The sequence below is a fragment of the Colletotrichum truncatum genome (assembly GCF_014235925.2).
Source record: "Colletotrichum truncatum strain CMES1059 chromosome Unknown Contig_0001, whole genome shotgun sequence".
Lineage (NCBI taxonomy): Eukaryota > Fungi > Ascomycota > Sordariomycetes > Glomerellales > Glomerellaceae > Colletotrichum > Colletotrichum truncatum.
The window spans coordinates 6,864,374-6,887,847 of record NW_027222398.1 but is presented as its reverse complement, the minus strand read 5'-3'; the positions used below and the strand labels follow the sequence as shown (position 1 = coordinate 6,887,847).

General features: G+C 52.3%; 8 protein-coding genes across 8 annotated transcripts; 5 read left to right on the top strand and 3 right to left on the bottom strand.

The window, feature by feature from the left end:
- Positions 1 to 702: 702 nt before the first annotated feature.
- Positions 703 to 2,130, top strand: CTRU02_201913 (uncharacterized protein; the record flags this gene model as incomplete). The annotated part of the gene is made up of 1 exon (XM_036725266.1): positions 703 to 2,130. The coding sequence occupies one exon, from the start codon at positions 703 to 705 to the stop codon at positions 2,128 to 2,130; it is 1,428 nt and encodes a 475-aa protein (XP_036582944.1).
- Positions 2,131 to 3,236: 1,106 nt separating this feature from the next.
- On the bottom strand, positions 3,237 to 4,160 carry CTRU02_201912 (uncharacterized protein; the record flags this gene model as incomplete). Its single annotated transcript, XM_036725265.1, has 1 exon — positions 3,237 to 4,160. One exon carries the CDS (start codon positions 4,158 to 4,160, stop codon positions 3,237 to 3,239), a length of 924 nt encoding a protein of 307 aa, XP_036582943.1.
- Positions 4,161 to 9,381: 5,221 nt separating this feature from the next.
- Positions 9,382 to 9,582, top strand: CTRU02_201911 (uncharacterized protein; the record flags this gene model as incomplete). Its single annotated transcript, XM_036725264.1, has 1 exon — positions 9,382 to 9,582. The coding sequence occupies one exon, from the start codon at positions 9,382 to 9,384 to the stop codon at positions 9,580 to 9,582; it is 201 nt and encodes a 66-aa protein (XP_036582942.1).
- Positions 9,583 to 11,400: 1,818 nt separating this feature from the next.
- CTRU02_201910 (elongation factor tu) lies at positions 11,401 to 12,853 on the top strand (the record flags this gene model as incomplete). The annotated part of the gene is made up of 3 exons (XM_036725263.1): positions 11,401 to 11,575; positions 11,635 to 11,663; positions 11,720 to 12,853. The coding sequence occupies 3 exons, from the start codon at positions 11,401 to 11,403 to the stop codon at positions 12,851 to 12,853; spliced, it is 1,338 nt and encodes a 445-aa protein (XP_036582941.1).
- Positions 12,854 to 13,537: 684 nt separating this feature from the next.
- On the bottom strand, positions 13,538 to 13,908 carry CTRU02_201909 (40S ribosomal protein uS14; the record flags this gene model as incomplete). The annotated part of the gene is made up of 3 exons (XM_036725262.1): positions 13,538 to 13,546; positions 13,641 to 13,740; positions 13,847 to 13,908. 3 exons carry the CDS (start codon positions 13,906 to 13,908, stop codon positions 13,538 to 13,540), a joined length of 171 nt encoding a protein of 56 aa, XP_036582940.1.
- A 517-nt stretch (positions 13,909 to 14,425) lies between these two features.
- Positions 14,426 to 15,603, top strand: CTRU02_201908 (Protein disulfide-isomerase erp38; the record flags this gene model as incomplete). The annotated part of the gene is made up of 2 exons (XM_036725261.1): positions 14,426 to 14,936; positions 14,999 to 15,603. The coding sequence occupies 2 exons, from the start codon at positions 14,426 to 14,428 to the stop codon at positions 15,601 to 15,603; spliced, it is 1,116 nt and encodes a 371-aa protein (XP_036582939.1).
- A 270-nt stretch (positions 15,604 to 15,873) lies between these two features.
- On the bottom strand, positions 15,874 to 16,250 carry CTRU02_201906 (heat shock factor binding protein 1; the record flags this gene model as incomplete). Its single annotated transcript, XM_036725259.1, has 3 exons — positions 15,874 to 15,962; positions 16,023 to 16,125; positions 16,206 to 16,250. The coding sequence occupies 3 exons, from the start codon at positions 16,248 to 16,250 to the stop codon at positions 15,874 to 15,876; spliced, it is 237 nt and encodes a 78-aa protein (XP_036582938.1).
- Positions 16,251 to 16,816: 566 nt separating this feature from the next.
- Positions 16,817 to 19,345, top strand: CTRU02_201907 (ring finger ubiquitin ligase; the record flags this gene model as incomplete). Its single annotated transcript, XM_036725260.1, has 1 exon — positions 16,817 to 19,345. One exon carries the CDS (start codon positions 16,817 to 16,819, stop codon positions 19,343 to 19,345), a length of 2,529 nt encoding a protein of 842 aa, XP_036582937.1.
- Between the last annotated feature and the right edge of the window lie 4,129 nt (positions 19,346 to 23,474).

Below are 23,474 nucleotides of genomic sequence, written 5' to 3'. Positions count from 1 at the left end.
ATAACCGGATTTGCGTTTGGTCCCTTCGTCCCATGTTCTCGTGTCTACACACATACGTCTTACACTTGCCGCTGGCCCCCTCTTTTCTCAATTGCACGATTGAATTTTGACACAGCCGCGGTCTTAAGCCCGTATTTATAGATCAGGGGGAGCGTTTCCCCCTGTCTTGGTAGTCATAGCAAACCTCTACTACTGGTGGTTGATGGTAATCCCGAGAAGTCCTCGACACAGACAGCGCCTTTCATTGACGCTCACTCCGGACCACTTGTTCGCGTCAAATGGATATTTCCATCATATACTCCTCGTTTGGAAGGCGCTCGTTTTAAACCTGTCACAGTGAATGCCCACTCTTATTGAAACACCTCCTCCACGAGCGTAAACCTCTCTGCTGGTTAACAACTCAACCAGTCTTTTTTTTTTTTCCCTTCCTTGCCCACTCATCAACAATACCTTCACCATTTCACAATCTTAACACCCAGAAAACACGCTTGCAGGCATCCACTAATCCCCGACGACACCGAATCAATGAGACAACAAAGAACTAGAACAACATCTACGTACCGATCTCGAGGGAAAAAGTTGGTCATACAACCCGCAAGTATCTCAGTCCGCACCTTCCTATCTCACACTACTAATAGTCCTTCATAGGTCAAATTTCATCACCACAACTACATCATTCACCAACCTCATGCAAGCACCATCATGAATGACTCAAAGGCAGGCGGCTCCAAAAGCCATCACAAATTCGCCGTCTTCAAAGAAAACGACGGAGCATCTTCACTTACGGCAGTCACCGTGGAATCAGACTCGGACGCTAGCAGCACCACCACCCTAGTCGACCTCTTTCCCGATCTTGCCGTCGCTAGCAGTGATGTCGTCGATGAATCGTCTGCTGAATCTACCGACGCTACGAGCTCCCAGGTCAGCAGCAGCAGCAACGAGTCATCAGAGGACGCCGCCAGCGAGGTCTGTCTCAAGAAGAACAACTTCAAATGCATCAAGCACAAGAACAGGAAGGAGGAAAAGACCGTAGAATCAGAGACCGAGTCAGAAGAGTCATCGGCTGCAAAGAGTACTAGTGAAAATGAGCCAGCTTCTGACGGCGTTGCCTCTGAGGTTGATAGTAGCGAGGCGGCCGTGACCGAGTCTGAGATGTCTGGGGATGCCTCGTCAAATGAAGATGGCACATCCAGTGATGCTTCCTTGGAGAATGAAGATGCCTCTTCCAGTGCCCAGTCGTCCAACACAGGCACTTGGACGCCTTCCGAAGACGCTCTCATACTCAGCATGAAAGCAGGTGGAGAAACCTGGACCGAGATTGGAAAAGCGATCAATCGCGGTAAGAATGAGGTTAAGAAGCGTTGGCATGTGGTCAAGGCGAACAACGCCAACTCGACTGAATCCGAAGGCGATAAGCCGACAGGCAACGTGACAAATGCAATAGGTGAAAGGAACCGCGAGATCAAAGAAGAGAAAAAGCAGAAGAAAAAGGCCAAGAAACAACAAAAAGCAGAACCTGCCAGAGGCAAGAGCAAGAAAGTTGGGCAGAAAAAGAAACACGCTGTAGAAGATTCAGCTCAAGACCCAGCACCATCCGAATCGGACGACGCACAAAGCTTATCATCCTACCGCGCCCGCATGAATCTCCTCCAAGATACCTCTTCAGTGTCCGAGTCCGAGTACTCCTCTGTCAGCGGCAATGATAATAACGACCCTGATGCGCCTGGTTATTACGAGCGTGAGCTCATTCTTCAGAACCGGTACATCCGCCGGCATGTCCACCCAGCGCTCTACCCGGTGACCACTCTCGAACCGCCTTCGAATCCACCTCTCGTTCGTGCTCCAAGCCCTGCCGACAAACGACAGCGTCGCGATGATGCCATCTTTGCGGCTGTGGCGTCCAGACGGGAAGCAACGCGCTGGCTCGAGATGCAAGCCAACTTTTTCAACGTGACCGGCCGAATGGTACCGCTTCATCTGATCAAGGCGCGCTGTGAGGCCGAAGAGGACAAGGGAAAAGCTGCAGGCGTCCGTCAATGGGCCTCCTCCGTGGCGGTGAGCGATGAATTGCTGGATCCGCAGGAGCGGGGTGACGTCCCCGACGATGCCCTCATCAGTGATGAAGACTGACCTTGCCTATCCCTTGCTTTTTTTTTTTTTTTTTAATTTTCTTTCTTCTTTTTTTCTATCATTGTTTTAGCCGCAGGCAAGAATTGCTTCCCGTCCCATTTGGCGACAACGGAAGAAAAAGGTCTGCCTTGAGTGAGCGAGCAAGCAAGTCTGGGAGAACCCAGATATGAAAGAGACGATGATGACTGTTAGGGTGTTTGGGAAAAGCGGACAACAAGATACCGAAAATCTGGCGACTGGGAATGGATAGATTTGACTTCTGCACCGAGTTATGCGGCTCTCTTGGGACGTGGTCTCTCTGTCTCTGAAAAGACAGGCAAGAGAGAAAAAAAAAAGAAAATGACGTTTCACAAGGGATATCGGGTTCTGGTTTAGGAGTTATGGACATCACAACAACGAATGGAATACCCCCTTTTAGTTTCTTTCATATGATGGCACTGCAAAGGAATTGAGATTCACGCAATAAAACGGAGAACATGAAGAATGTGATTAAATTCCCATTCCATGTCGTAGGAAAAAAAAAAAAAAAGGTCCAATCCACCACCCACCGCGCAGAACGGGGTATCAATGGAGCTAAATATTACAACAGAAAACCACCTTGTGAGTTGAAAAATCACCTCCTTTTTGTGGAAAAAAAAATAAAAAAAACACAGTTAATCGCCACAGCCCACCGTATCCAAGTTAGAAGTACAAGTTTAGAGTCTTGAAAGTTGTCAAGGGCTCGTTATGGTATAATATGCAGCCTAGTATCACTGTTTGATATGCTGTTTCGGGAACTGAAAGTAAGCACACTGCCGCCGGGCGAGTCGAAAGCTTTCAACGTCGTCCCAGTCTGGTCTGTCAACTGGAAGAATCCGTTAGATCAGTACCTAGGGCTGGGCACATGGCACCTTATGCCATTCGGGCGGGAAGTTGTCAGTAAGACAAAGTACCTCCGACACCCAGGTTGTATCGTGTCTTCGTCTATGTTTGCCAGAAAGGCATATCGAAGTCTCGTTACGTCGTCGTCAATATCGTTTGGCCATAAGCTTAAACCACGCGGCAAAGTTAAGCTTAAACGCCTTCGTCTGGAAGGCTAACTAAATAACCAACAAACCGCCAGCCTTTCAGATGGGGTTTTCCATGCCGGGTGCCATGGTGGTGCCTGGAGGTGCGGGGCTAGGACTGGCTATCTTGTTTGGAGTATTGTTGGAGGATACCAAGCCGCGCTTCATCATCTTCCCCAAAACGGTGACCAATTCACAAGCGTCGGCGAACATGTCGTCATCCATACCTTCCGTAGCTTCATAAACTTCGGAAATGGTGTCTTTGGCCAGCTTGCGGCTTCCGTCAAGATCGTGCACGCAGTCGTAAAGAAAAGCGGCGTATTCGGTCTTGACGGAAAGACGTAACGAGTGTGAGCCCCAAAGGTGTTCGTCGGCGAGGGCGATAGCTTCCTTGAAGTATTCATGGGCTTCGGGGAGGAAATCTCGCGGTGGCGCAAGAAAGGCGGCAGGAAGGTCTGAACCACTTGGGGGGGCGAATCCTGGCGGAGGGTTCACTGGGCCGCCCTCAAGAGCGTGCGTAGGCTGTATGGAGCCTTGAGACGAGTTCCAGTCCTCCCTCGCAATCCCCTTGCCTTTATCCAATCTTGGTGGTGTGAGGTCGGCCATGACGTCGGGGGTTGAGATGCCCATTGTCGAAACGGCGGGCTTATTGTGAAATAGCACAAAGATGTGATAAAACGATGCCCGCAGTTTAAAGGCCAAGACCCGAAGCTCGGTGTGATTACCAACCATAGGAATGACATATTGCTGAAGCATAACGAGGCCTTCTCTCGAGAGCCATATTATATGAAAGATGAGATCCAGACTTTGTGGCGCGCGGGAAGGGTCAGGGCGGCGCTGTTTCTTTGCGACAACAAGCTGTTCTGCTAAGCTGAGCGAAAGGCCAAGGATCTTGTAGAGCATGGACGACAGTAGGGGATTGTCTGTCTCAACAGCTCTGGCCCACTTGCCAAGGAATTTCTGATCAACCTCGGAAGAAGCCATCGAGACTTGCGGGGGTATTAGGCGGCTAGGAAAGTGGTTGTGTCTACTGCGGCCCCCGTACCAATGATATCCGTTTGCTCAGGTGCTGCGCTTCTGGAACAAAAACTGTTACTGAAAGTGAGAGGTGGTCCTCCGAATGGATAGGCAACGTCGGTATTGCTATCTGCGTGGAGTTGAACAAATCCGCAATTTGTGCACAAAAGGCGGGCGTAGAGGAAGTAATGGGAATCTCTCAGGCGCAAACAGTAGATGCTCGCAAGTAATGAGGAGGAAGGAAGTTGCGAGTATGAGATCCAATTTTGAAAAAACAGTTATGTTGGTATCGAGAGGTTGAACCTTCAGATGTTGTTGTGGTTCACTTGATTACAAGGCTGAAATTATTAGTGTTAAATGAACACAAACAGCAGGAGAGGCTCAGGAGAGGCTCAGGAGTAACTACTCACGTGTAAAAAACATTACAGTGGCTTAGTTGAAAGGTAGAGGACGCAACGAATCCAATGGAAGAGCTTCTCGCGGTGAACAACGACTAGCAAAGTGACGAGATGAGTTGAAGCTCGAACGGGGGAACTATTACGGAAGAGCCTGCTTTCGCAGATAGCATGACGAATTAGGTGATAGGTCGGGCGAGGTGTCGTATTGAGACGTTTTGGTACCTTGTGAGAGGTACACGGAAGTTGAAGCAGTCAATTGGGCTGCGAGGGCGACCCCTGGAGGATAAACGAGCGTAAGAAGGGACAAGCCTGTCTGGAGGGAAGCGGTGAGAGCCCGACGTAAGCGTTGCGGCGGAGATGGAATTAAGAGCTAGACGACTGTCGAGGCCGAGACGGAAACAAGGCGGAAGCGTTTGATCAACTAAACAGCCGGCAGCAGTTGCAGTCGTCGAATTGAGGTGGGACAAGGTGCTGTGGTTGAGTATCTCACTATGAGGGCATCGCGAGAGTGGTTGGTGATGTGTTGATCGACGAACAGCAGTGACACGAGGAGGTTTTGAGGTGGATTAAGGCGATGTAATGTAAGGTAATGTAGGTAGCTGCAGGTTATATGTGCCCTAAAGGAGAGTTGCAGACACAGGCGCAGGAGAACCGGGGCGTGCGGTCGTATTGTGCATGAACGAGTGTGGGCCTGGGCAAGAGCAGGTGTGGTCTAGACGTGGAGCCTGGGAGGCCAACGGCGCGTGGGAATACTTCGCAAAGGCGGGTTTTTGGGTATGGGTACAGATACAAACAGCAGGTTTGCGACTGAGGGTGAGTGCACCGTACTTGGGGCTGGGTGTCGATGAGATGGAGTGGACACGGCGATGGCGATGGCGCTCGTGGGTGAGGTGCCGGGGAGAGACAGCGAATTAAGCCGAGCGTTGGCGGTATGGTGAGGGGGGGAGAGATGCTGCACGATGAGTTGGCCAACTCTGGGAAGACTACTACACGCGCGCCGAGCGCACTGTGTCAATGTATATGGTTAGGTATCTGGGGAGAAAGGTAGAATAAGCAGATGCGACGGCAGGTACCCGTAAGGAGGAACGAAATGTGTAGTTGAACCGGGTAGAAGATGGGAGGAAGTGAAAGAAAGTGAGAGATATGCAAAAGCCAGTGACATCAGTCTGGAAAGGCAGGGGCTGGGAACAGGCGCTGAAGGTGGACGATTGGAGAGAAGAGGGAAGTACCTTGAAAAATTAGGACCAGGCAAGGGCGCGGGAGCTCAAGACAGCCTAAGAAGAAAAAAAAAAAAAAAAAAAACAAGCTTACCGAGAGCTGGAGCTTGGGGACAGAAAGCTAGGAGCTGGAGCTGTAGTAGCTGTGCAGCACGGAGGCAGGAATAGAGACTAGGCTGGCAGGGCAGTCACTCACTCACTGGCACGGTTTCCCACGAACTGCGACGGACTCGGGGAGATAAAACAGAATCGCTAAAGTGGTACACTACCCTGAGGCCCGCTCCTGGTGGCATCGGATCCAACTGCCCCAGGCCCCCCAGTATAAGGAGGGACGGCAAGGTGGTAGAGACACCACTAAGGTATCACTGACAGTGAATCAATCGAGAGTGATGGATACCACCCATGCATGTTTCTCATTTTACATCCACCTGCTCTATTTTCCCACTTCTATCCTCGGCTCATTCCCTTTTCAAGACGACTCGCCGAGCAACTTGAAGTCTCGCTGATATCACCTCATTCAATTGTCAGTCTGGACACAGACAACCGCCAACCCCGGCTGTCAATTGCCAATCACTCATCGCCGTCTCAACGTCCGCATGGCTGATCCTTGGCCTCGCTCATCTGAACATGGAGGGCTGTTTTTGCGCAAGTTGACGCCGAGACACTATAGCGCGGCGAACTTCGTTTTGACGCGCGGGAGCACCCCCGAGACAAGCCGACAACCGGCTGATCGCTCACTCCCTCTTGGAATGGGCCACGACGTATCGATTATTGGCCAAATCAACACAATCGACAGGTTGTAAACAAGGGGAATCTGCTCTAACACATGGTTCTGGTGGCTCCTACAAACCATTCAAAATGCAAGCAAGGGGGGTGCATGCGAATCGGTTTCAAAACGCAAACCTCACGCGCCGTCATCCCATATTACTCGCGACTGAGATGCACAAGAACTGCCATCTTCTTTGTCAGGCATGTTTTGTGCCTCAATTGCTGACATGCTTGCTTTTCTTCCACTCGTCAGTCTGAAAGTCGACATGCGCCCACACAGACGCTGCGGATGAACTGATATCGGTCGTCTGCCGCCATCTTAAGAGCGGCTTTGACCGTAGCCAATTCCGTGCAGATCGTCTGGGGTATGTCTGGACAGATCACTAATTTTAAGGGGCGTCACGGAGCACAAAACAGTCAATTGTTAACTCTCGAGTATAAAGCCCGTTGCCCTCGAACATCTTATGGAGAGCCCCGTGCGACTGTTACCCCCATCTGGGGGTTTCAAAGCACTCAGCCCACCTTCCGAAACAATCGCTGCTTAAACAGCGTGGTGTATTCGCCGATGCAGGTTGCACAAATTTCTTGTACGAGAACAAGACGATGCAACATGGCACAAATCTTGTCATACAAGTGTACTAGTAGTAACCTCTGCTCCGTCGGTGCTCCCGCAAAAAAAGAGTACGTATTACCTGAAGAACCCACTAACGCTAGGCCGTGGTCCCTGTGTCGTGGCGACCCGGTCCGCACTAATCCGATATAGCCCTAGCGTCGAACATCTTGACTTCTGGCCAACGGGACGCCGCGCGCCTTCTCAAAGCAGGGAAAGTCCCTCTTGCACCCGAGCTTCCAGCATCCCAGCCACCTTATTTTCAATGTGTACTGTAACCCTGATCTCAGTCGCGATCGCTGGTGCCCTACGCAGCTGTCCAGGAGCCTATATGGTGCCAGCGCATCCTTCCATTGCCCAGTCGTGCCCAAGAGCTGCGTAAATCCCAAAATTATCTCGATGTAAAGTAGCTTTCACCACGAAGCTACACCAATTCATCGCGGCCCAACAGAGCCTCCTTGACCATCTCCAAGTAGTATAATGCCTCCTATACCTGCGGTGCCATTGCCGATTCTCTCAGTGTCCTCCGAATAACATCATTACTGAAGTGCCCGCCATTGACCATCTACTCAACCAGTAAGCGCATGACCCACAACCAGCTTTGCACTTGGCCGTCATCTCTGCGACCATCCCCCCTTTCTCACTCAACCAAGGGCTAGTCAGTTCTTCACTGACCCAAGCCTCTGGCAGCAGGCTTTCCGACAAACTATTGCTACTTGAAGCACGGCCTGACGTACGTAGAGGTGGTCAGTGGCCACAAACAAGTATCTTGAAACTGGCGGTGAAGGCTTCGTTATCCCATACTTGCTTGCACAACACTCCATCATACATGCCGGCATACAAACGATCCCTTGCCTCTGGCGGGGCACACTTCTGGCGCCTTCGATATGCCAGGTTACCAGGATATTTTCTTCCGGAATTGCGGCGAAGAAAGAACCTGGGGAAATCGGACCCCGTGCCCAACGACTCTGCTTATCTTTGTACCTTGATGCGCCGACGTGACTGCATGTACATGTCACCGGCATTGCTTTTGCTGCCTCAATACAGAGGCACCCATCGGTATGCGTTGTCAGAGCCAGTTGACGATGCTGCCAGACATCCTGTCAGCCCCAATGTTGCGGTACTCTATCGCACGGTATGATTCAGAGCCATCCTTTTTGGTCCTCTCGTCTGGAGCCAACTTGACTCCCTCTTCTATTGCACGGCATGACCGAGATCAAGGACTACAGCCCTATATGCCACTGCTAAGCCTCAACAAAGGGTGACGTAGCTCGAAGGGATCCAGCCACAGGGCTATCACCCAGGCCAAACTTACCCAACGGCTGCCCAAGTTCGTCTTAAGACATCATGACGCTGCTGGGCAACTTTGTGTGCGGCGGCGGGCACGTGTTCGCAACAAGCAGCCAGTGCAACCCACCCAACACCAACTGTCAAGTATCGGGCCTAGTTACAGCTGCGGAACAGCTTCCCCTGCTGCCGGTGTTTGTTGTCAAGTGATAATTAGGTCTAGGCCAAACTCATTGCTTCATTTCAAAACCACTTTTAGGTGGCTCGTCGTTTGCTTCCGGAGCGGAACGTTGCAGCTTCCGGCCCCGGCGTCAGATTGCGAGATCTCGGCGTCCTAAGCATGGCATATATCCTATTGGTTTCCCTAATCCCTTCTAGGCGCGCATGGTCATGTGCTGTGCACAGAAAGGGGAAAAAAGAAAAGGAGAGCGACAGCTTCTCAAACGAGGTTTGCCAGTCACCGACGTCCTCAATTTGATGCCCGACACGGCGACTGATCCTACGGGCTCAATGCGCTTGAGAAGATGCTACATATATCAGCTTCTGACCCCCTAAGTACGCTCTTCCTGTGATGATTGATCGTTAATCCCGGTTTGGGCCAGCATATTTATTCACTCTCGTTACTTACTATCAAACCTCCTCCATAGTTGCGCTTTTTACGTCAATTGACATTAATCATCCAGACCAATTCGCCATCATTATCGAACTTTGAGGCATGTGCACTTGGAAACCAGCGTGACTCGGCAAGTCCACGACATATAGAGCATACAGTGTACAAGTCAAACTTCAACCTCTAGCCGAGATATACCGTCTTCAACCCTTCACTCACCATATTCATATCTCGTTAACTTTCACTCGCTTATCGGAGCCACTCTCAATTGACATCATCATATTCAACAAGTACCGAAATGTGCCAATACTACGCCCATGCCTTCACCTGCAAGCACCTCTCTTTCACCTTTGCTCGCTTCTGCCAGCCCGCAAGCCTCATCCAGAAGCCCTGCACCAAACGCCAAGTCTGGCAGACTATCCGCCTCGACGATGCCTGTGAGGAGTGTCTGACCTGGTTTCCGGACCGTTTCCCTCGTCGTCGACCGCGATATCAGTGAACGTGAAGTCAAGGGACCGACGATGATTAAGGCGTGCCGAGCTCGCTTCAAACGCTGGATGGCTGTCAAGTCATCAGAGGCCTCCAGCACCAGCTCTTATATACTGTCTTATTCAGCACAGACGATGTTCACTGCCTCCGTCTGCGTCGACTTGGCCATACAAGCGATATACCAGTTGATGGCTTCGACATTCAGCGACACTTTGGCAGACTAACGATGTGAAGATGGATGGATAAGATTTCCGATTTAAGTTTCTTAGAAGCAAAGAGCCAGCTGGTCTGGTTGGTGATGGTGTAAGCGTTCGTATTTCTGCTTTTGTGGTCGACCCCCTGGTTCCTTTCGGTACCGACGTCGATGTGTCAGGTTATTGTGTAAGAAGTGGAGGGAATAGACCAGAGATTATAGAGGAACAGGTGACTTGAGGATCAACAGGACAGACTCTTTAGAAAAATTGTATTCCATAACGCATTGCAGTGGTTCCTTGATTAGCTTCTCATGTTACAGTGCATACTTTGTATATTGGTGGTGCCGATAGTTGTGCATTTATGGTTAAAACAGTCAGGCAAAGCTCCGGTGCATAGTGATGGGTTTTCCAGCCTTTATTGACAAAATTTGAATGGGCTGAAACTATCAGCGCTGTGACAGAAAGTTTGATAATAAACATATAAAAGCCAATTGTTTCCTACACGCAACAGGCTTGCCTACAAGTTCAATACCAACAAGTGATTCATTGGGCTTTTGCTCATACATCAAATTAGTTATCATGCTGTAACCCACGGTGACCCCTTTTCTTGGTAGTCGCGTTTACATCATGGATGACTGCATGTCAAAGTTGAACCGTATTCTCCGGCATAGTGGAAGTCAACAAGCACAACACATTCACATCAGAGGTAAGAGATTAAAGCGTAAGCACTGCGCTCCTTCTCCGTGTATTGATAGTGTTTCTGGGCATCTAGCATAATCTTTGAAGCCCATCTAGACTTTTTGACTACCTAGGTAGGGCCTGAAGATGCCACGCAATATTTTCAATGTTTCGGAGGGGACATGGCTTCTACTCATGTGTACATAGAAGCAATTGTCAATACTTCCTTTTGTCTGTGCTCAGAGCCGATGCTTGGGTTTAGGGGGCTTACCAACGCTTCGTAAAGCCTGCCAAGACCTACATAAGCTGAGTTTCTTTCTACTTAAATGATCATAAAAAGCCAGAATGAGGAGCATGGTAGGTATATGAGTATGATCCAACGGCCCGGCCCATTCAAAGCTGTTCAGTTTTTGTTAGCCTTTGTTCTTTTCCCACTAGATAACAGTGGGGTGCCTGGGGAAGCCAGTAAACCCAGCGAACAAGACATGGGAAGTCTTACAGCAATGTGGTTTCCGAAATTTATTTATAGAGATAGAGTCGAATAGAAGTATACCTATATATGAATGTCCCCAACTACCTCAATGATAGTTTCGGACCTCATAATATGAAGAATCTCAATCTGCAGCCAGTTAGATTTCGTGCATTAACACTCAAGGGAGCCAACGCGACGACGCGTGAATGGCTCATGCTGTGGGGCCAGCTATGAGCACTGACATCCTGGCCCGCCAATAGACGTAGCAGCTCCAGCAGAGCTCCCCCATCCCCTGGACCAAAAGGAAACTCCCGGCAGCAAAAAAATTTCGAGGACTCCGGCTCCCATCAGACGATACTTCAACCAATATCCCTCCCGTCCATCCGCGCCGTTGTCGACAACGAGCATCCCATTGCCCATCTCCCCCCTCTTCCTTCTTCTCTTATTCTTCTGTACTATTTAATAAATACATCAAACTCTCAAAATGTCCACCGCCTTCAGATCCGTTGCGCCGTTCCTGCGCACGGCGCGCGCCTCTCTGCGCCAGGGCAACGTTAGCCCCCTTCAGGCCGCTCTGAAGAGACAGAACGTCTCCCCCATCCTCAACGCCTACCGCACATACGCCGTCTACGAGCGCTCAAAGCCTCACGTCAACATTGGTATGCTTCATTGATTCCAGCTGCCCTGAGTAGCCCTTGCTGACTGAGTCGCCTTCAAGGTACTATTGGCCACGTCGATCACGGAAAGGTACTTGGCAAGAGATAATCCGACGCTGTAACCGCCACGAAGCTGACATTTTCCAGACCACTCTGTCCGCCGCCATCACCAAGAGACAGGCCGAGAAGGGCCTTGCCAACTTCCTCGAGTATGGCGCTATCGACAAGGCTCCTGAGGAGCGCAAGCGTGGTATCACCATTTCCACTGCCCACATCGAGTACTCGACCGACACCAGGCATTACTCCCACGTCGACTGCCCTGGTCACGCCGATTACATCAAGAACATGATTACCGGTGCCGCCAACATGGACGGTGCCATTATCGTCGTTGCTGCCTCCGACGGTCAGATGCCCCAGACCCGTGAGCACTTGCTGCTTGCCCGTCAGGTCGGTGTCCAGAAGATCGTCGTTTTCGTCAACAAGGTCGACGCTATTGATGACCCTGAGATGTTGGAGCTCGTCGAGATGGAGATGCGTGAGCTCCTTAGCACCTACGGTTTCGAGGGTGACGATACCCCCGTCATCATGGGTTCCGCCCTCTGCGCCCTGAACAACACCAAGGATGAGATCGGCACCCAGAGAATTGACGAGCTCATGAAGGCTGTTGATGAGTGGATCCCCACTCCCCAGCGTGACCTTGAGAAGCCCTTCCTCATGTCTGTTGAGGACGTCTTCTCCATCGCTGGCCGTGGTACTGTCGTCAGTGGACGTGTCGAGCGTGGCACCCTGAAGAGAGATACTGAGGTCGAGATTGTCGGCAAGGGCAACGAGGTCATCAAGTCCAAGGTCACTGACATTGAGACCTTCAAGAAGTCCTGCGAGGAGTCCCGCGCCGGTGACAACTCTGGCCTTCTGCTCCGTGGTATCAAGCGTGAGGACATCCGCCGTGGTATGGTCGTTGCCAAGCCCGGCACTGTCAAGGCTCACAAGAGCTTCCTCGCCTCTCTCTACGTCCTCTCCAAGGAGGAGGGTGGTCGCCACACCGGTTTCCACCAGAACTACAAGCCTCAGATGTACCTCCGTACCGCTGATGAGGCCTGCACCCTTACCTTCCCCGAGGGCACTGAGGATGCCGACAGCAAGATGGTCATGCCCGGTGACAACATTGAGATGGTCGCCACTCTGCACAACCCCAGCGCCATCGAGGTTGGCCAGCGCTTCAACGTCCGTGAGGGCGGTCGCACTGTCGCCACTGGTCTCATTACCCGTATCATTGAGTAAAGGGACTTAAACCAAAAACTTCGATACCCTGAGTCGGCACTCAGCACACTCTCTCTCTCTTCCCAGCATATGATATGGGAACGACATCGGAAACCGGATGGGAAAAATTGGGATTGTACAAAAGGTGTTGTCTGCTTCACGATATTATGTACAACTGACCCAAAGTTTCCGCTTTGAGCCCCCGCGCTCGTGTATATTGTCGAGTCTTGGGCTCAAAGATCGCCGCTCTACTTCACCCCTTGTCTTGAATCATGTACTTTTTAGACGATGGTCAATAGAACAACCTGTGCTTTGTGCCACATGATCACTTTTGGTTCCTCAAATCATACTTTTCATTCAACGTGACAGGCAGTTAGTGAGAAACCTCGAGTCGTCATTACATCCCCAGACTTGATGGGACCATCCTAGCATACGGGAGCCGGACGACGCGCTCTCTCTCAGGGTGGGCCACGTCGCGCTTTACGCACAGTGAATGGTAAGCCCCAGCATATTGATGGTGGTAAGTTCAATGTCGTGGTATTCGTCTATCCTCAATGGATGTCCGACGGAGTGCACTTATTCTTCCGTTAAGCCAGCCATAAGAACTCCATGCCCTTGGAAGCCTCCCTCTGTCTGAATGCATTTTCCACGGGCCATCATGCCCAACCACCTTCGAGTCCCATCCTCGTCTCGTAATCCTGACGTTTAACGGTACTGTATTGGGGGCGTCTGTTAGCGATCGCGCGCTCTCTTTGGTATTCGTGTGTATCTCGAGTGATTTGGGGAGGGAGAGATTCTCGTCGCATACCTTGTTGAAGCCAATGTCCTTGGCCTTCTCACGGAAGCACTGACGGCAGAGGTTGAGGTCGTACTTGCGGATAAGACCGGCCGTGTGCTTGCAGACACGGCTATAATGAGGAGAGGAAAAAAGTCAGCACTTCGTTCCCCACGCAGGTTTTGACTCCAAATATCCAAAAACAGATTTCCTTCTATCGGGATCGGGGGATTTCGTACCAAGAGCGGGAGCCCTTGCCGTAGGTGCGGGGGCGGGAGTTCCAGACAGACTCGTGAGACATGTTGTCGGATTTGAGAGGGCGGTGTCGTCGAGAGGTTGTCGGCGAAAACTCGAGATGGGTTGACTGGGTGGTAGTTTGACGCTTTTCGCAACGAGCGGAAATTTTGTGTGGGATGCGATTTTTGGAACGGGGCTTGGCCATTGGAGGGTCTGCCAGCCCCGGCAAGCGAGCAAGCGGACCGTGCTCTTGTGTCACGTGAATGCGATAAGATAAGGTTGCCGGTCGATAAGATAGTGGTGTTAGAGGCAGCCTCATCCTTGTTCAATTGGGGGGCCCAGGGAAAGCGCCGCCACTCTTTGCTGGAGGTGACCAGGGGCGGAGCTGTTCTGTGACGTTCGGGGTTGTCCTGCAAAGTGGCTTCTTTATTAACATCTTCAACAGCTGATTTCAAAGCATCAGCCAACAAAACCACCACCGCCACCTGCCGCATTTATTTGGGCAGCTTCCTATCCCATTTTTCTGATTAGGATACATCATAACCATTTTAAACTACATTATTCGTGTTCATTAAATCGCAATGGTTGTTCTCAAGAGCTTCGTGCTCGGTGCTCTGGCAGCTACCGTCGCCGCCAAGTCTGCGGTGCTTGATCTCATCCCCTCCAACTTTGACGATGTCGTCCTGAAGTCCGGCAAGCCCACCCTCGTCGAGTTCTTCGCTCCTTGGTGTGGCCACTGCAAGAACCTCGCACCCACCTACGAGGACCTTGCCCATGCCTTCGAGTCCTCCAAGGACGTCCAGATCGCCAAGGTCGACGCCGACGCCGAGCGTGACCTGGGCAAGAGATTCGGAGTTCAGGGCTTCCCTACTCTCAAGTGGTTTGACGGCAAGAGCGACAAGCCCACCGACTACAACGGCGGCCGCGATCTCGAGAGCCTGAGCAACTTCATCACCGAGAAGACCAGCGTCAAGCCTCGCAAGAAGTACACACCGCCCAGCGCCGTGGACATGCTCACCGACAAGAGCTTCGAGACTACCATCGGTGGCGACAAGGACGTCCTTGTTGCTTTCACTGCTCCTTGGTGCGGACGTATGTACTTCCTTCACTCTTTGTATGCTCCTTGCAGCAACACTAACTCCTTTCTTCAACAGACTGCAAGAACCTCGCCCCCACCTGGGAGACCCTTGCTCAAGACTTTTCCCTTGATGAGGGTGTCGTGATTGCCAAGGTAGATGCTGAGGCCGAGAACAGCAAGGGCGTTGCCGCTGCTCAGGGCGTCTCTTCCTACCCCACCATCAAGTTCTTCCCCAAGGGCTCCAAGGAGGGCGAGCTCTACACTGGCGGCCGTAAGGAGGACGACTTCGTCAACTTCATCAACGAGAAGGCTGGTACCAACCGCGCCCCTGGCGGAAGCCTCAACGCCGTTGCTGGCACTATTGCCGCCCTCGACAAGATCGTCGCCAAGTACATCAGTGGCACCAGCCTTGCTGATGCCGCTGCTGAGGCTAAGAAGGAGGCCGAGTCCCTGAAGGAGAAGGCTCAGTACAAGTACGCCGATTACTACGTTCGCGTCTTCGACAAGCTTAACAAGAGCGACGGCTACACCAAGAAGGAGCTTGCCCGCCTGGAGGGCATCCTCGCCAAGGGCGGCCTTGCCCCCGCTAAGCGTGACGAGATCACCAGCAAGACCAACATTCTGCGCAAGTTCCTTGAGAAGGTCGGCGAGAAGGTCGCTGATGCTAAGGAGGAGTTGTAAAAACCTTGCTTCTGTCGCACTCCACATGCGTTAGGAACCCCAAACATTAAGGAAGCAGAGGCTTGTCGAGTGAGCAACTGACTGAGCGAGTCAGCTCACGTTGATGATCTTGGTAGCCTAGGATACCAGCAATGAAAAATAAAATAAAATAATAACTCATGTTTGCTCATGCATCCAGTCGTGACATTCAGCTCTAGTGATGCTGTCCTATGAACCCTAAACGCCAATGATACTCGAAGCGTGTTCTACAATCACGATCCCAGCGGGCATCTAAGATGGCTTTGATGAGCCGGCCTCCTTCTCCTTGCTGGCCAGCAAAGCTGCTTCCAGGTTGTCGAGACGACGAGACATCTCATCCACTGTAGACATCCATCAGGCTAGGCCTCCAGAGGTTTGAGGACATGAAGGGACTCTCTTACTCTTTGCAAAGATCTCGCTGGACACTCCCGCAAACTTGTTGGAGATGGTGTTCAGGAGCTCCTCGACGGCAGCGTTAACGTCGCCCTTGGCGTCTTCCGAGTTCTATCAGAGTTCGTATGAGTCTTGGCTTGGGTAACGTCCTTGGCCATCGTGACGTTTTTTTAGACGGTTGTTTCACTCACGGCTGCAGACTGATTTGCGCTCGAATCAGGGTTGTTGGAAGCCATTTTAGCGGTAGTCTTCTCGATCACAGCTGTTAAGGCGCTTAAGCCGACCAGTCTCAGAGGCCATAGAGTCGACAATACTTACGAGTGCGGATGGCTCTTACTCGGGGCTCACAGCGTCGCTCAGCGCGTTGCGGTGAAAGCAATGGCGGGATGTATCGTTTGTGCTGTTGTTGGTTCTAACATGAGTTGAGGGGCGCAGTGCCCTCCAGATTGGCACTGTAGTGGGCTTGGCTTAGGCAGGTCCGGGCAGCTGCGGCGCTAACGGCGAAGCTCCAGCAGACGCAAACTGGCCAACAGGCGGCCCAATATCCATCGTTTTAGTGGAGCATTCCCCCAGGATGCATCCCGTCCTCGGGACCGCTCGCAGTCACTTCTAACCCGGCCGATGCCGTCATCCACCGACCGCAACGCAACACGTCCTGTTCTGGTCTACCATTCCACATCTGTGACGAACACGACAAACACATAACCGATACGACCTACCGCCACTCGCATCTGGGGGATAGGATAGCGCGGCAGTAAAACGATGGCATCGAGATAAATCGGGCGCAACGGTCGGCCGAACAATGCCTTATCCACACGAAGACCCGCGCCTCGTCGTACTCGGCCTCGCCCTCGTCGGCGTCCTCTGGATCCTGCTGGCACCGGGCAACGGCGGTGCCTCCCTATTCTCGCCGTCCGATCTCGCAACGCAGAGACTGCAACAGCACAAGCACGCGCTCGAGCTGCTCAATAGCTCTTCATGGGGCGATTTTGCACCACGGCGAAATGGGCCCACCGAGTTGCCCAGATCGCTCAACATTACGGGTTTCCGTGCAGAAGACGGCTTCGCATGGGATGACCTTGAAAAGTTCCGGGAGAGGTGTCTCGAATGGAGCCGGAATGCGATACCACCCGTCGGAGGAGTGAATCTGTGGGATACTGGTGAGGGCGAGGCTGTTTGGCAGAATGCCACGGGCGCTGTAAAGGGCAGCTGGGTTAGGAAGGATGCGTCAGTGAAGAGGCAGTGGACGAGTTATAACCTGAGTGCTATCACTCCGAGTTTGCATTGGAGCGGCGCGCAGGCGGACTGGGCTAGGAATATCACGGGTGAGGAGGGCAAGGTTCTGCTGGATCTGATCGATACCGGACGACATACGAAGGAATTTGAATATTCGAGTGACTTGGAAGATGGCACTCCCACGTCTGGCGGTAGGATCCGCAGTGCTAAGGCATCTCTAAATGTTGAAGATGTCAAGGGCACCGGGATCAACTGGGAGATGAGGCTACACGGAATTCAGTGGCCGCATCAGGGCACTATCCTTTTGACCACAACGAGCGAGAAGTTTGATGGGATTTTTGGACTGCCACATCTCACACCCAGCCCCGACTTTTTCCAATCCAGCCAAAAGCTCCTAAATGAAACTCTTGCGGAGGTGCTGCGGAGGAAGGAGAAAGAGGTGTTCAACGACGGCGTGATGCCCTGGACATCGGACCCCTCCAACCCGCCTGACACCCTCAACCCGTCGCCGCACTGCGAGTACATCATGTATGCGCAGGTCCACCCGCCGGACAGAAGCCGCCTAAACATGAAGGGCTTCCAGCCAAGCAGGGAGGGCATGTCGCGGATCATCAGTGATATTGAGCACGAGCTCCGCTTCCCTGAAGGCGCCCCTATCCGCGGCGTCCCGGAACTGAAGCTGTCAGCAATCATCTGGTCACCCGACTGCGGATTCTTCCTCGAAACAAAGGGACCCCCGGACTTTCCGCCTGTTGACGGCCAGCACTTGCAGGGAATGAAGACGGAAATCATATACTACAAAATTCGCGTATGGATCCTCGCCTTCGCGGGCGTTATCATCGCCCAGGCGCTCCTCCTTAAACACCAGATGAAAGACTCTGCCACTCCGTCCACCATGGGACGTATAAGCTACTCGACCATCAGTATGATGGTTATGGTCGATGGCAGCATCTTCGCTGCGGCGTCCATGTGGGCGCTAGACGCGAGCATCACTTATCTCGAGTCTTTGTCCCTGCTCTTCGCCGCGTTTCTTTCCATGTCCATGGGCGGATTTTTCCTTGCCGAAATCCACAAGGTGCAGGAGCCGGAGAACAGGAGGCGTATCGAGCGTGAGCAAGCTTCAAACGCAGATACGCCGCGCACGCCGGCTACCCCGCCACAAAGCGTCGATGCGGACTCCCTCCCGCGGCCCGTCACCGCCGGCCCGCGTCGTAGAGCGCCCTCCCCTCCGATCATCGTGCCTTCGGACCAGGATATCGACGCGGAACTTGATGCAGCAGCGAACGGCGCCGCAGCCGTGCCGACGGCAGGCACCGGAGGCGCCTCCCGCACTGGGCCCGAAGTCACGTTCCAATCCGTCATATTCCGCTTCGCAATGATCGTTTCCGTCCTCCTCCTCGTCTCCATCGCTTCCACATCGTGGTACCCCCGCGTGCGTAACCTCTTCGTCAACGGCCTTTCCATGGCCTACTTTTCCTTTTGGGTGCCGCAGATCCACCGTAATATCATCCGCAACTGCCGTCGGGCTCTGACATGGCGCTTCGTGATCGGCCAGTCGGTGCTGCGGCTGCTCCCGTTTGCGTACTTTTATGTCTACGAGGACAACTTCCTGTTCGCAGAGACGGACCCGCGCGCGTTTCTTATCTTCTGCGCATGGCTGTGGATTCAGCTCTGGGTTTTGGCCTTCCAGTTCGTCCTCGGTCCGCGATTCGGCATCCCAAAGAGCTGGACGCCCGATGCGTGGGATTACCACCCGGTGCTTCGCGAGGATGGCGTAGAGGCCGGCGGGCTGCCGATCGGTTTGCTCTCGGAGCCGGGCTCGCCTTCTCTAGACCGCGTGAGGACGGGCGAGGACAAGAAAACGGCCAGCAACCTCCGAGCCATCGATTGCGCCATCTGTCGAGAGGTGCTCGAGGTTCCGGTTATGAGGGCTGGCGAAGAAGATCCAACCGCCGGCGGCGTCGTCGGTGTCTTCACGAGGAGGAACTACATGGTGACGCCGTGCCGGCACATATTCCACAGCGCGTGTCTTGAGGGCTGGATGCGGTTCAGGTTGCAGTGCCCCATTTGCCGTGAGGAGCTGCCGCCGTTGTAAACTATTGTACGACGTCCCACCTAGACATTTATTTCATGTAACGAATGGTATTTATTATTGAACATGAGCATAGGCCACTGCTGTGGTTATGACTGTTACCCCGACACGCCATTGACGACGTTGTCATGAGTAACAGAGCTTCTCTGCCGTAGTCTATGCAGTGCTGAGCAACACATTTGCAACCTTCTATATCTGCGGCTTGAATCACACAATTGGTATATCTCGTGAACCATCATGCCGTGTGTAAGCCAAGCATTGGCGACGGATGTTCGCCGGAGAAAGATTTGTCAACGAGACAATGACCGCCGTCACCGACTGACTATCAAACTCAGCCGAAAGACCCCTCCTCCACAACGTGATTTGTTGTCTAGATCAGAAGGAGACCATGCCTCGAACACACGCCACCATATACCCGCTCAACCCACCATGTGGCGCCTCGCACCCTCGGTTCATGCCGCATCAAGACGTATCACACGAAGGCCCACATCCCCTGCATTCCGCACTCATCTCGAGGGCGGGAGTACCCGAAGAGGCGCCAGAAACCCGGAAGAGGGGGGGAGGGGGCGGCATGTTCAACCCATCCCCGGCCGACTTCGTCTACTTCAAGCTAGGTGTTGGATTCGTCGGCAAAGGTTCTGCGTCATGAAGTGTTCATGGTAGGCCCCGGCACTTTTTGGACGTCTTTTGCAGCATGTATGCAGGGTACTTTGAATGATTGGTCGTTTTTCGTCTCCTCAACTAAATCCACGTGTTGTTGTTGGTCTTTTTCTTTTTCTTTTTTTTTTTTCTTTTTCGTGCTCTGAAGAAGCTCGTTGTTAATGTCGATATAAACATTGACTTAACGACAGATTAATGTTGGTAGCTATGATAAAGATTATGGGGAGTCACGAGTCTCCAAGGAGCTGGACATGGATATGGATGATTTGCCATGTTCTCGTGAGTTGGCTTTACAGATCTGAGGTTTACGGCTAAACGAGAACCACATTTGACTTTTCTCAGAGCACACATATCGAAATTATTCCGTAGGTATTAGCCTTGTAAAGTAGTCTACGATAAGACTAGATATCGTTGACAAGACCCTGGTTTCACGGCTTGGTCATCACACGCAAGGTGTTAGGCTGATTATCACTGACATAGCTGTGCCTTTACCAATCCTAAAGTCGCGATTATCGTTCCTTCCGCCTTGTCATACGCAACTCCATACTTCTATACTTCGTCCATCTCAACTTCAAGGCTACAAACCTTCACCAAGAGGGGTCCAGTGTCCATCGACACACGAGGTAAACTTTTACAAAATTCACGTCCGGGGCTTCTTACAACGCCAGGATGTTTTGTCGTTCTGGTCTCAACTGTCTCGCTTTACTCTTCAACATCTCTTTAAATGGCAACCCGGAAGATCAGCATCCCAACGAAGCCTCTTAACTTGCCCTCTCGCGGATCCCATAAGCTACACAAAGTCCCCTTCAACGCCACAAACGCAGCACAGTGCTTACTTAGCCTTCCTTCTTGCTGCAAGTGTCGACCGTAAGGCTGCGACCGGGCCCCAGGCTCGGTTCTGCACCCACGCGGCACAGTAGAATTCAACCTTCCCATCACGTCGCCTCCACTGATGGCACCCGCCCAATAACATCAAGATAACGATACGTACATGTCGATCCTGCTTCGACGCCGTTCCTGGTCGTCGGTTCCTCCAGACGAATCAGGAACTGAATGCCAACATCGCCCTGTGACGGCGAATCTCGTTTAACGATCAATGGGGCTCAAATAGCCTAATGGAAGAAAAATAAAGAACCGTCACCCATGTCGTGGCTGGGGGCCATGCCGTGAAAGCACACCGCTGGTCTGTTACTACGATCTCCGGCGAGACGCTGGGATTTGCGGTCCCAGGACGGGGTGTTCCCCTGTGGAGTGGCAAGGACCTTGTCCTCGTTCCGAGATCCTGGGACTCACTTAACTTGAAAGGGGGGCCAAACAGAGTTTAAGTGTGGTGAGAAAGGAAATGGCCGACGCGCCGGCGTGGCACATTGCATCGTAACATCAGCAACGATGGGGCCTGGGCCTAAGCATGGGATTGAAATCGGATGATTAGTTTCTGGGCTTTCCAAAAATCTCCATGATTCTGCAATAAGCAATTCGTAAGGCGGTTCAAGGAGATGTCGGGGAATGCTGCTGTCCTCAAAACCAGCGACCGTAGAGGCGTGTTGTACGTACAGGTGATCCGCACGATCGTCCGCGTGGAGACCTCCACGCTGTATCCTATAAGCCCTAGGTTTCGGCGCATCCAGAGGCTCGGTCGCCATGTCATTGCATGAAGTCATCACTAGCGCATCAGACCTTATGGCGGGAGGCGTTCGACAAGGGAAATGGAAGGGTGGCCGTTCAGTGGAACCACCGCCAACGTGGGGTCAATCACTCTGTGACCCGTCAGCACAGCCTACCATCCAGTGGAACTTTTGGGCCGTGACGATGCCAGCGCTTCCTCGCTTCTTTTCTGACATGCAGCAGTGGTGCATTTGGACCGTCTTACAGGATTGGTCCGCTGTTTCTCCCTAATCTCACAGAGGAAAGGAAGTGGAACAAGGCATTTCGCAAGGCAGGGTGTGCAACTGCTAGATTCCACAGACCTGATTGTGATGTGTACGAGATATTGATTTGCCCTCTCAACCCCTCAGCTAATACGAACGGACATGCCCGATGTGAGTCCAATAGAAGGAATGATGTTGGTGACATCGAGACATTTGAGAACTTCGTCATAACACTCTCACGTGCCTGACTGAGATATTGTACCGAGGAGATTCCAAATCGACTCCCTGTTGACCTTGGGGATCCTAATTCGCCAGACATTTTCGAACTCTGTTGGCTGAATTTCCAAGCTTCTGGCCCTGGCGCTGGGTCATCTCATCAGTCGGGGAATGGCAGGAACAATGGGTATCAGACAACTGCCGAGAGTTGTTCTTTTTGGAGACTGGGCCGAGGACTGATCAAAGTTTCTTTTCCGAAAAGCACCGGTCTGTAAAAGTGCTAGTATCGCACCACGTAACCGGAACCGGCAGGGTCTTACACACTCCGGCCCCGTAGCTGGAATCGATATGCGTGGCCGGTTTATCCCTCGCATGCCACAGAAGCGGCCACATGGCCCGAGTCGGATGAAAGTCCGACAATCAGGGTAACCTGAGACCAACCGGCGCTTGTTCTAACTAGAAGGAAGAGCGAGGCGAAACTCCACGTCTCGGACCCTGAGGTCCCCTCGAGCTCAAGGAATTGGGGGTTTTCAGGGTCCTTTACTGGTGTGGAGGCAAGGCGCAGCCCGAGAACGTGTCTACAATAGCATGACCATCGAGCAGGCCGAGTCCAATTGGGGGTGCAGTGACATCAAGATAGGGCTGAGGAAGTCGCATACAAGATGTGTGTGCGTGGGGTAGCGTGAGTAGTCACAACCACAAGTAGTCAGCACAGTCAATCATGGTAACTTTGTGGCTGGCATCAGTGCACAGGGGTGGATGGAAGAACGTAACTTACGGCTGATGGCTGAGCAATGGCGCTAAAGCAGGCCCAAGGTAGAGACACCAAAAAGGTCACCCAAGTTTGTTTCAATTGGATGCTTGAAAAGAGGCCGCCCTAGTCAGAAGCCCTGGGGAAACATCACTGGGCTCTCTCTCCCTTGCGACAGGCAAAAAAAGTTTACCTCTAATGTTCTTTGCGCATCGTAGGGCTGAAATGGGGGGGAGAGGTGGAAGGTTGTCTTGAATGGTTTGCCCGAAGGACGAATGCATACAGACCCCAGCGGAAGCGGGCCGGTGGATGTATCGCATGTGGCGCAGCAGATATGACTGACAGAAGCGGTGAGCAAGACACTGCAAGCCCTAGCATGATAGGAAGTAAAATTTCGAGCGATTAACAGACTTATGTGCCGAGACAGGTGAGGGACAGGTTGATGAGTGTCGATAAACTTCGTGGTACTTGGCCTGGCCTCCCGTTGTTGCATGGTTGAGACGGCCAAGGGCATGGGCAAGAAAGAAAGAAAAAATCAAAACATCAGAAGAGGCTTACTGCAAAAAGCAGGGGAGATCTCCATTGGCACTCGTGTTAAGGTTGTGCAAGGATCTCGCATTTGAGACCACAGGCTTCC